General features: G+C 36.7%; 1 protein-coding gene across 6 annotated transcripts in view; it reads right to left on the reverse strand.

The window, feature by feature from the left end:
• Positions 1 to 2,185: 2,185 nt before the first annotated feature.
• The window catches only part of opcml (opioid binding protein/cell adhesion molecule-like), a 798,950-nt gene continuing 788,222 nt past the window's right edge, over positions 2,186 to 12,913 (reverse strand). For 4 of the 6 annotated variants that reach the window (XM_055660813.1, XM_055660812.1, XM_055660807.1 and 1 more), the window contains 2 exons: positions 7,624 to 7,659; positions 2,186 to 3,277 (listed from right to left, as the gene is read on the reverse strand). In XM_055660813.1, the coding sequence (XP_055516788.1) occupies positions 3,174 to 3,277; positions 7,624 to 7,659 (140 nt within the window). In that variant the 3' untranslated portion in view covers positions 2,186 to 3,173. The remainder of the gene's footprint in view (positions 3,278 to 7,623; positions 7,660 to 12,913) is intronic. The other 2 variants (XM_055660810.1, XM_055660811.1) reach the window with 1 other exon arrangement.

The raw sequence follows: 12,913 nt of genomic DNA on the forward strand, positions 1-12,913 counted from the left end.
CTACTTCCTTGCTGCAACAAGCCATTTTTAATATGTGACAAAAACAGGACAGTGGTCATAAAGTTAAAGAAAATCCTTCATCTTCAGAACTGAAATGATTAATAACATAGAACAAGCCAAGTCACATGATGGATTAGAGTTTCATTATTAACTACTATATGACTCAAGGTTTTTACATGGGTCTGAAGTAATTAAATGAGTAATATTGAGGATAAACCTCAACTAGATCTGACCATGCCATCTGGAAAGAAAAATACAACATCCATCCAGCTAAATGCCAAATAATTGAAGCTGTTCTCTCGTTCTAATTTACATAAGGAATTTGGCAATATTTAGAGTTGTAATTAGTCTTCTTATGCTTGCATGTAATTTTAAAGACCCTTGCTGAAAGCAGTTCTGAAAATGACCAATGATAACTAAATATTTATTCTCGACAAAAGCAAGGAGCCTTGCATGACCTTGAAACTTCAAACCTATAGTTGGTAGGGGGTGGATTGAAAAGTGTTGTATTTGAGAAAGAGTAATAGGCTACTCAAATTTAATCGCTCCTCAAAGAACATTATACAAAAATGTGGGGAATTTGTAGCTGCTGAAACAATGTCAACAACAAGAGCATAACAAGTTCTATAAAAGGTATTTACGTTCTGATATAAAGATAGCTACTTCCTGCATTATCCCTAACATCTATTCATCACTTCACCTCAATCTCACATCTGTCCCAATGAGTAGGGATTTATGAACCACCTTTTTGCAGAATGTATATCATCGTGTCACAACAGGCATTGTGGAGGCAAGGAAAATATCCTGCATTAGTAATTAAATTAGTAGTCATATCTCCATTGTTGTATTTAATAATAAGTTTTCATATGCTTCATTCCTATAAAGTTTCAGTTGTATTCTGTAATATTGCAGAGTTGGTTCAAGGTACCTGGTGAAGTACAGAAAAAGCTAATTCTGTGCGACCAGACTTTCCATCTGTTCACCTATGAGCTCAAAAAAGGTATGTAAGTGGTTAAAATATGGTTCAGAAATTTTAAGCTAATATGTAGAATTTATTATTACTTCCAGAATACATTGATATAATTTATAGCATATATTACTATTTGACATCGAAAGCAAAATCTCGATTTTGCACCTAACATTTTACAATTGGGATGACTTGCAGCGCAGTTCAAGACAGGGCCTGGTTCATAATGTGTCAGCAGTACCAGGAATAAAAGATGCAATCTGATCTTTCAGTGATTTTACATGTTCTCAGCTATTGCATTACTTCCCAGAAGTCTACAAGAGGTTACTGTGTTTTTCTCAAGTGTGTGTTTGAATACGTGAAAGTTTAAATCCTACACAATTTAACATGTTTGATATCATTCAAACTTGAAAGGATGCTGCAGCACTAAGACAACTCCAGGATAATAATAACAGGACCCTGTTACCTACCTACTGCCACACCTCCTACTTCTGGAAACAAATTATTTCTCTCCAGGACTAGAATTTGCTCAGTGACTCAATGGCACAATAGCACTTCAAAGGAACAAACGTTTACTGTAACATACTCCACTTAGCTTGGATTTGTACAGGCATATTATGGATGGAATTGAATCATGGCTGATCCATCTCTCCCTCCTAACCATATTCTCCTGCTTTCTCCCCATAACCTCTGAAATCTGTACTAATCGAGAATCTATCTATCTCTGCCTTAAAAATATCCACTGACTTGGCCTCCACAGCCTTCTGTGGCAAAGAATTCCACAGATTCGCCCATAAATTTCTCCTCATCTCCTTCCCAAAAGAAAAAGTAGCACTATCCGAGTGACACAGTAGAAGTTGTACCTTGTACTCTGCTTTCAAAATTTGACTTTGTTGACTGAAACAGAATTTCACATGGAAGTAGAACTGCTCTGTGACCTGTTTAGTGCTAGTGACATGGTCAACTCTTAGGTATGTGTGTACCATGTGATACAAGTGCACCATCATCTGCTGCCTGAGGCTAGCTCAGCAATTGATCATACTGTCTATCCCTCAAATTGAGATCTCTCAACTTGAAATAAATGAAAAGTGAACAATAACAGCTCGATTAAAATAACTGCAAACATTTGAAGTGCAAGATGTCTAACATTACCTCCAAGATTATTCCAACCATCTTCTGCAACAAAGAAATCAGAACAAAATCTCACGTAGCCAGAAGTAGTTTTTAAACGGGTACCATTGTTTACATTTAATTTCGCATTGAAATGCATCATGCCAACAAAATAAAAGGGATACTGCAGCTTTAAGCAATCACATGGCTTCCCTTTATATAAACTAGTAACACAGAAACTTGGAGACACCAATAGTACAGGATGCTGAAAAGGCTTTGCCAGGATGCGTTTTCAAATGGTCATTCGCATTATCTTGTGGTTGGTTATCAATTCTGGTCACTGGAAAAGCCTTCAGCAAATGTTGTAAGTATATTGGACCCAGTGCAGAAATATGGTTATGTGCACACACATAATACACAATCAAATGGAAACTGAGGAGTTATATATTTACTTTAACGTACATGACGGATACAATTGTATTAGTTTCCACAATTTATATATTATGGTGATAGTCGATATGGGCCTAAACGTTAGTGAGATATATTTCTGAAATAGAATTGCTCTAAGATAAGGATCCTTAAACTTTAATGTAAAACTGCCCCTTTTGTTATAAGTGTGCAGCTTATCTGCTAAACATTTGCTCAGCTCGCCAATGGGCTATAGTCCACCTGTTAATTAGCCAATGGTCTACAGGCATATTACATTATTTACTGGTAGTCTACAAATAGTATACAGGTAAATTATATTATCCACCCAGTAAAACCAGACAGCTTTACGTACGTGAGGGAAAGGTACCTGCATAAATAAACATCATTAAAAGCATAAAATATGTAAACACTACATCAGCTAAAACATGGAGGATTAAAAATTGGAAAATCAACAGTAACCGAACTAACAGTTCGACAGCAATTATGCACCAGCGCCCTGCAGCCAACAGAGGGGAAATATCAGTATGGACTCACAAAAAAAACAAATACTTGTCAGCACAGAACCTATACGCGATGTTTTGTAGCCTGTGCACAATCTGTGCAAGGCAAAGTTTATTTGTTCTGTTCGGGTTAGAGGCAGTGCGCTGTTCAGTGGGGGCACGTCACGTCAAAATTTGAAGAGGAAGTGGACGAAGAGTATCACCAGTAGCCATAGTGACGGAGTCATTCCTGCTGGAGCGCGGTTATTCCCGTCAAGCACTGTTCCGGGACCTGTGGGTTGACAAGCACATATTACCAGCTTAGTGACATGCGCCATCGTTTTCAGCTCCCTGTGATGCAGATTGTAATTCAGTCTGACCCTGGATTGCTTCTGAGAGGTGCTGGCAAGCTTTGAAATCATTGCATGTTAAGGAACATCATGGGATAGAAATCCATCATTCGTCACCGAAGCTTGAAAGCGTGCACTACCAGACTCAGGAACAGTTTCGCCCCCTCTGTTATCAGGCTGCTGAACAGTCCTTCCATTAGCTGTCCAATTCACCACTGCCCCATTGTGGATATTGGACTTTGTTTATGGAACTGGTGCACTACAATGCTGAGTAATATATTGTGCACTCTGTATCTTCCCCCTTGCTCTCTCTATTGTAGTTGAGTTTGATGCTTATTGTATCTATGTACAGTATTATTTAATCTGATTGGATAGCATGTAAAACAAAGCTATTCACTGTTCCTTGGTATATGTGACATTAATAAACCTAAACCCAAATGCACGATGGGGTGAGATATGTTGAACTCTGCTTCCACAACACCAGGTCAACACATACACAGCAAAAACACCAGCTTAATACATGTGTTTGGCAATGAATTTGTATCTCAATACTGTCCAGAAAGTCAATTATTGCATTCCCTTCACCTCTGGAATAATATGTTTTACATTTCACTGTGAAAATCGTAGATTAAATCAAATTGGATATATAAATTCAGCTCTCAGCTGCATCAAGCAGGTATTTAAATGTTACTATATTTTGTGTGTGGGGTTTTGTTGGCAAATTTAAGTTCTACTTCCTTAATATGTTAAGGTAGGAAGAAGTAGTTTATGCTATGTTCGAAGTTTCAAACCATACAAATGAGTTGCAATCTGATCTAGTATGTCTTAGTGCAGGTCACTTTCTCCATTTATTCAAACCTAATTCTGTGTTGCAATAGAATTCATCAATATGGTAAGAAATCACACTGATACAGAAGTCAGTGATCTTCTGAAACTTGGATTGGAGTAGGGTTGTTGACATGTTGGTTTGGTTGCTTGTGTTAAAATAAAACACTGGTTGATTGGATTCCCGTTAAACTCCCCACCTCAATAATCCTGTCTGCAAAGTGTGGACAGCTAAGATTCTCATGGGACACACTTGTAATACATTAGGAGTAAAATATATTTCTCTGGATAGCTGACTAATGGCTAAAATCACAGGACAATTAAGGATGGACTATTAGGATGCATGATAGAAGAGTTTGAGGACTTGAAAAAAATGATGTGCGTGGTCAGATTTCCTTTTGCCTCTTGATGGATATTTCTTTACAGGAGTTCTTCTGAAAAATAACTGATGTAATGGGCCAATACGGTTGGATCCCATCTACCCCCTTACACCAATACCACAGGTGCATTTATCTGCTGCAACAGTGTCATGCTGGGGACCTCATATCATGAGATTGCATAGGATTCCTGGGCATGAGGTGGTGAAACCTGAAACCCTGGCTCCAGTACCATGGGCACTATGTTACAGGAAAGATGTTGTCAAGCTGGAAAGGGAGCAGAGAAGATTTTCGAGGATGTTGCCAGGACCTAAGGGCCTAGGTTATAGGGGGAGGTTGAGTGGGCTGGGACTCTATTCCTTGGAGCACAGGAGGAGGAGGAGTGATCTTATGGAGGCTTACAAAATCATGAGAGGAATAGATCGGGTAGACACACAGAGCAGGGGAATCGAGAACCAGAGGACATAGGTTTAAGGTGAGGGGAGAAAGATTCAATGGGAACCAGAGGGGTAAATTTTTCACACAAAAGCTGTTAGGTGTATGGAACAAGCTGCCAGAGGGTGTAGTTGAGGCAGGTACTATTGCAACATTAAAGAAACACTTGGACAAGTACATGGATTGGACAGGTTTAGAGGGATATGGGACAAACGCAGGCAGGTGAGACATGTTGACTGATGTGGGCAAGTAGGGCCGAAAGGCCTGTTTCCACACTGTAAGACTCTGTGACTCTTTGACACAGTACTACTCTGATGGTTTCTGACATCTGGCTGCTGTCAAAAGTTGTTTTCACTGTTTCTATACACGCGGGAACATTTCAAAATGAAATGTTAACAAATTCAATTTGAAATATCTGTTAATTAATTATAGGGCACACAATTTTTATCATGTTCAGATGATCCCAGAAAGCCTCCTCTTACTTTTGCTTAGATGCACCCTATATAATTGGTGGTAAATCATCTCCAATCCAATAATGAACACAGACAGCCAATGGCATTAAATACTAATCTTTAGCAGACATTGTTCAATGAATGGGACTTCCACTTCGATATTAACTCAGAGTCCAAACAATTAGGTCATTTTTTTAAGGGACATTTGTGAAATTATATTGGAGTTGATCTAAAAGCAAAAGTATAATTATTATATGGAGCAGCCGCTGAAAGAATGAAGGGCACGGGGGAAATGTTTTGTGTACCTGCGGCCAATTTGGGCTTTTGATGACCGAGTGCATCGTGTTCCTCTGAAAATCTAAATGCACCCTCAGAAGCCTTTCAGTGACTACATTTTTATGTCAATATTGAAGGATTAAGAGAATTCTTGTTAGAATCACAATTTACAATGTTACCTTATAAAATACATTCTTACCGTACCATCAGAATGATAACAATTTAACAAGGTTCTTTGAGGATTGACAGACTAAATGGCACTTTCAGCCTTATGTTTTACCATCATGAACTACCCTTAAAACACAGAGTGAAAGAAGTCTCTCTGTTTTAGTAATAGGCAATGAAGGGAAAAGGTAACAGGAGTTACCTCATGCCACAAACTAGAGGCATGTCTGACTGCCAAGATAATTTAACAGTAAGTGATAATCACAAGGACACAAATTACACTGTGGCAATAATGGGTACAAATGCATATGGGGTTGACCTAAAATTCCCTGTTCTGCTGTTGCAGCAGAGATATCAATGTGTTTAAATGAAACAAGAGATTTAACTTTCAATATTTGTTTTAGCTATGATTGTTGAAGGAGAATCAATTCAGCATGTGGGTCTATTGCCCCACAGTTCAATTACAAAAGCTAGCAACTCTTCTTCCACAATGGTTCAGCTATTGCTGGAGCAGTTTGGCTTGGCCAGGCACAGTGAATTGGAACATGATTATCTCAGCCTTCAAGTCGCTGCACATTTGCACTGCAAGCTGCTGGGAAATGCAACTCGACAACATTGCAGCAAGGTTAAAGTCGCATCTGGGACCTCTTGAACATTGGATCCAACGACCTGTAACCTTATTCAATGCAACGTGAAAATGGGGGACAGATGGCATGACACAGAAAATGAAGGAAATAGAGCTAAACAGAGTGCAGAGAGAAATTAAATTGAAGGCAATGAACGGGAAGATGTTGAGAGGGAGACAAAAGGACACAATAAAGAAATAAGAGATTAAAAAATACTTCCAAAACACCTATTTCTGCACTCTCAATCGAGATAGACATTAAGGATTTGTACAATAAGTGATGGTGCAGCAAAAATTAACCAGCAGCTTGGTGTGATTTACAATTCAGGACACATCCCTTCATGAACACAAACAGCTTGGGATAGGAGGGGGTGGCAGAGATGATTGGGAGATATATCTTAATCTTGGGGGGATATCTTAAACAAGCCATTGTTTCTCCAGCAATTTCTCAACCATAAAATCTATTACATGTTCTTATATATCCAATATATTTTTAATTAACCTATGAAAACAGGCAACCGAAAAGCACTAAAAATATGCTATAATACAACATTGGTAAAAATAAATTATTAATAACCAAACCATGCCCAGCAAGATCAATCCTCTCCTAAATCATTAAACATTCTTGGTTGATCTTACCAGGGGATTTGGCTGTAAATACTTTCCATGAAAAATGTTTTAAAACACAATTTAAAAAAAAAAAAAGGAATATATCAAAATGATAATTTCGAATAATTTTGTTCACAATCCGAAATGATCCATTGCTACTGATGAAAACTTTAAACACATACATGCACATGTTTACAATGCATTCAGTACATCAAACTAAATGACTAAACCAGGTCACTACAACTGTGCTAATTGGACTAGATGATTGGAAACACTACAAAGCAACAGACATTTTAAAGGGATTTGAATATAGGGAATTAATTAATGGAGCAAATTTACTTAGAAGCTTTAAAGAGGCAACAACAGTATAGGTACTGAAGACCAATTTATTTTGTTAATATGTTAATTTATTTGCTTGATCACCAGCATTTAGTTTAGCATTCTTAGAACTCACAGAGACTGTTAAGTTGTAGTGCAGTTATAATTTGTTTCATGCATTCTTTAACTTCTTTCATTTTACAAACCTTTCCAATTTGCAAGAATTGTAGAAGTTTTCTCTTCTAAAAAAATTGAAGAAAGCAAAAAGCTTATGATAAACAATTTAAATGTAAACTAAGTTGCAACAAGAGTGTGGAGGAAACTTCAATACAGGATTTCAGTATTAGTCATATGATGCATCAGATGATAAAATCCAGAACTAGATACATGCATTCAAAAATCGAAGGTCCAGTGCAAGGAAAGGCACTTTTGAGAAACCCAAATTAATTATTTCACGTGTTGTAGACAAAACAAGAGCAATCAACCCCATTCTTCCTTACCAATAATGGCAACCCAAAATGAAACAACAGCTAATATCTGGGCATTAACCTACCTAGATGTTAAATCTTTTTCTGGGTGAAGATTCCAACAATTGGAGGCAGCTGGATTTTCTGCTTATCTTAAGTGAGCGAACAGTCTAGCTATAAGTCTAACATATTAGAATGTATCTCAGAATATGCCTTTGCATTGTATACCCCAGCAACATATACCTGGTACCACACCGCAGAACATGGTCACTTTAGGATTCGATTTCGCACAAAGTTAGCAAAGTAATTGATTGAGGGCTAACTGAATACCAGAGAAGGATCTCTTCTCCCTTTTTGAAGTGTCTGGTTAAGACTGCTTCCCATGTCTTTAGCAGAAGGAGTGGTGCCAACATCCTCATCAGCAACTGCAAACTTGATTGCGTCTCTCAACCAACAATAGATGGACATTTTAATGGGGTACTGCTTAAAAAAATGTCTCTGTTAATTATTCAACCTGTGGGCTCTCGAGGGTTCCCTTTCTCATGGAGGGGCTGTTCCATCAAACTGTTATCAGGAACAAATAGCTGTTTGCTATTGCTTGAAAAAGACATGTAGGCTGCGGAAAGCTCAGTGAGGTCTTCTGCTACCCAGTGAATCCGGACTCATACAATGACATTTAAAGAACTGGATATTCAATTCAAGAAGCATGTATTACTTCAGGCTGCAGGCGGAATGAAGATTTGTCAATAGAAAAAGTTGATTGCAAATTTATTCAAAATTGTTTTAGAACGTAAGGGATTAGTTCATTGAAAGATTGCTTATAATGAAGTATCTATGTTCTTTTAACTATGACAAATCATTTATAAAAAATGGATGTTCGTAACAATATCAATGCAAATTATGCAAAAATAAGCAAAGTTTGAATCAATAGATGTGTTTGCAAAAATTGTTACTTAAAATGTCTGATTCTTTATTAACTTCCCCGCTCCAAACAGCATGTAGTTAGCTTCAAAATATCGCCAATGACAGCTTCAATCTTTTGTCACCAAATTGTTGATTTTACTTTGAACATACTGCACTGCAGGTGCTATTAATCTCAGTTTGCACAAACTTCATTTTCTTTAATGGAAAAACACAGATGAATGGTTAAATGAAACACTTACCTAAACAGGAATATCTCTCTACATAAAATTGAATTGGATCCTTGCCAAAGATAAACAACACATCTTTTTTTCTTGCATCCTGCACCCATTCCATCCTAAATCAATGCAACCTCTATTTTTCCACGGGCTCCTGTAGCGTGAACTACTATTATGGTTAAAATATGGGACAGGTCATGTTGGATACCTGCTGCTCTCTAGATGTAATGATGCTGGACTCCTGGAGTTGCAATACAAATCTTTACCAATGCCAGAATTTGATTAATATCTGTCAGATTTTACAAGTTCCTTTTCTCAACACGAGTTCGATATTTTTAAAGTGAATAGTTTTTTAGGAAATAGTGTCCAGTACACCATTAGAACAAGGTGGTATTAAAGGATGTCATGTTTTCTTTCACCATTAGAAACTGCAGACCAAACTAAATGAGATGACTTTTGGTTTAAACACAGGCTGCATTAATTTGGGCACGTTTCAGCTAAATTTGTGGTAACTCAAGAACACAAAACAAACTTCACACCTCATCATGGATACCCAAGTGTTATCTGCATCAAACACTTTTATAAGTATCATCTCCATGCTGCTATTTGTACCAAGAGAATAATATCAGAAATGGCACAAATCCAAGTCCATGCTAGGATCTGGTTTTAAAAACTGTATTGAAAGACATACGATAGACGCAAAATGCTGGAGTAACTCAGCGACACAGGCAGCAAGTCTGGAGAGAAGGAATGGGTGATGTTTTGGGTCGAGACTCGTCTTATCTTCTCGGGGACAGATACAGAATCGTAATTTACTGGAGGTGGTGCAGAAATTGGAATCAGATTTTAAGAACACTGGGTCCCTCCAACAAAGTTGACATACTAAAGAGCGGCACTGCCATTGCAACCAAAATATTTTCCAGACAACAGAAATCATCAGTGAAAGGCAAATTTGCTTTTCATTAAAAAATTAACTTTGAAATATTTTTTAATTCAAATATTACGTTTACTGTTGAGTTAGTGGGCATACTAAATGAAATTATGTTGTTTGTGACTAGCGCAGATCCAATAAACATGGCTGTTTATTTCAATGTCCTTCTGGTGTCCAAGCACAGTTATAAATTAAATAGATGCAATTCATGAGGATTTTGAGTAAATTAAATCAATATACATTGCAATTAAATGACAGACGTGGACTTTCAAAGATTACATCACAAGTACCAAAAAGTACAATGCTTTCTGATAGCTTTGACAAACTTGCTAATAAAAAGTTGTCAAATTTAGAATCTTTTGCAATACAGAGTTTTAAATTGTGATAAGTAAATTTAATAAAACCAGATTAACATTAGAATTTGATTAAAGTGTTGTCTATCATTTTAATCCGCTGACTTAAATTCAGAATGCTGAGAATTCACATCATCAATTAATTGTGTGATATTTTTGACATGTTAGTTTTAGACCAAGTTGCTAATGGAAAGCTGTTCTATGTATTGCTCTGACTTTCCTAGTCACAGGAGTGCAGAGGTTGTGGAGGAGAATGCTTAGCTGTCTTCATAGAGTGAAGAAACTAAACCACTAACAAAAGGAACATAAAGACATAAAGCTCAGAAACAGACCCTTTGATCCATCATGTCCATGAAGACCAATGGTATTTGTAGTAATTTTTACACTATTTTTATTTTTTGCATAGTCTTTTACTTTTCACCATTTTGCGGAATTTATGTGTAATTTATATATAAATTGTGTTTTTTTTTAAATGTTTTTTTTATGTGCCTGTGAAGCTGCTTCAAGCAAGATTTTCATTGTTACCTCATCATACTTGTGGATATGACCAGACTTTGTCACAGATTTATGGACATTTCTCTTCACTGTCCTGTGTCCTACATTTGTGGGATATATTGGATCTGTTAAAATGCAAAAACATGCGCATCTTGCACTTCTCAGGATTGGCAATAATGTACCATTGAACAATTGAATTCCATCTGTCACTGCTCTCAGCTGATCAACATAGTTCTGTAACCCAAGACCACCCTCCTCACAATCAACAATACCACCAGTTTCTGTGACATCTGCAAATATACCAATAATTTATCCTACATTCATATCCAATGTGTTAATGTATATGACAAACAGTAAGGATCTGATGCTGACAGATGCTAGAAATTCATCCAATGTTTTATGTTTTGATTGTTATGATTTATGTAGGCAAATTTACCCTTTAAGTTCATTGACATTAAACTCAATGCAGCTGAATCTCACAGGTGGAGTTAAACCTTCATATGTTGCTATATCACAAGTTTTACAGGAACAGAACAATGAGTAGCTTTACTCAGTTGAATTTATACTGGGCATCTGGAGTTACTGAAGTGATTTATTGGACATTTATTGATGCTAAAATAAGTGAATGACGTGGAGTTTAAGACATATCGTGTTGTCCTGATTATTCAGTATCTTCTCTCTTTCTATTTTTTTCTTGTCTTTTCTCTTTATGTACAACTACTACGGTCTGACACAAAACTGCATTTCGTTGTACTGATACTTGTATTTGTGCGATGACATTAAAGTTGAATTGAATTGAATTGTCAGGCCCAGATCAGGTTGATTCCAAATGATGTCATTTCAGTGAATATTCTGTTGACTACTTTTCCACTGAAACTCTGAGGTGAAAACATATGTTAAAAAAGGTGAAAAATACATTCTTGTGAACATTTTACTAAGATTTGAAGGATCGCAGTGGGATTTCCAGATATTCTCTGGGAACAAGGGGGGTTGTGTTTGGGATCTTTGATTGTGAATGAAAACGCAATGGACAACTTTGGAATCAGGAGGAAAAAAACACACACACACACAATACATGGGTGATCCCCTGATAATTCTGTTTTCAATTTACCAACTAAATTGACTGATCTTCCTATGCTAAAACTTATTTTTATGCATGATTTAGGATGATATGGAAGCATGGCACATTCAGGTGCTGAAAATGATGTATCCTTTTGAAATATAACTTTCTTGATTTTAGCTCAGGGACAGAAAATAAGAAACAATCTTCACAATGATGACAATGAACAGGAATCTTGATGGAAGATGTTTATAGAACTCAGATGACTAATAGAGGGCAGCATGAACATTAGGTCTCCGTCTTTGTAATGTCAAATCAAATAATTTGAAACCAGAATGATGATTTCAACAATTGGTAATGTGTTAGTACAGACTATATATCAAGGGTTGCAAATAAAGTGCAAAGGTGAAAGGAAATGGGCTAAAACAGCTTCAAAATGTGTGACAAACATGGCCTGTATATTATTGCATTTTCTGAAATTATGATTGAAAATCTATGAATTTAGATTGAAAGAGCAAGCATTATATTACAAAATTGAACATAAGATGACTAAAGAATAAATTGGGAATTGCTGTTTGTTTTCTTGCTGCTGTGAAATCCATGGATTATTCTTATTATACCATCCAATAGTGCAATCAAACATAGGCGAACACAAAATATTAGAATATTTAATCACAGCCATATTTTTCACCACGTGTAGGTTCTTACTTGCTTCTTTATGAAATTAGTAATGCTACATTTCCACAAATGTGTTCATCCTCATTGTTTAGCATCTGAACTATGAACTGTTTGATTTTGTTTGGCTTTCACTGATCTATGTTTTTCTCTGATGTATCAGAGAAGCTCACGGAATGGGCATTACATTTTGGTGCGTCCATGGTTGTGTCAATGAACTACAATTCAGCCCCCACCTAACAATTATTCAGCCTTGTTAGATCTAAATGGAACTTGAGGTTTCAGCCTGATTACAAGTTGTCAGCCATTTCACTTGAAGTGTCAGCCATTTCCATTCATCTCTCAGCAGTACAAAATGTGTTACTTTTAAGAGGTG

Source organism: Leucoraja erinacea, chromosome 32, assembly GCF_028641065.1.
Source record: "Leucoraja erinacea ecotype New England chromosome 32, Leri_hhj_1, whole genome shotgun sequence".
In the NCBI taxonomy this organism is placed as follows: Eukaryota; Metazoa; Chordata; class Chondrichthyes; order Rajiformes; family Rajidae; genus Leucoraja; species Leucoraja erinaceus.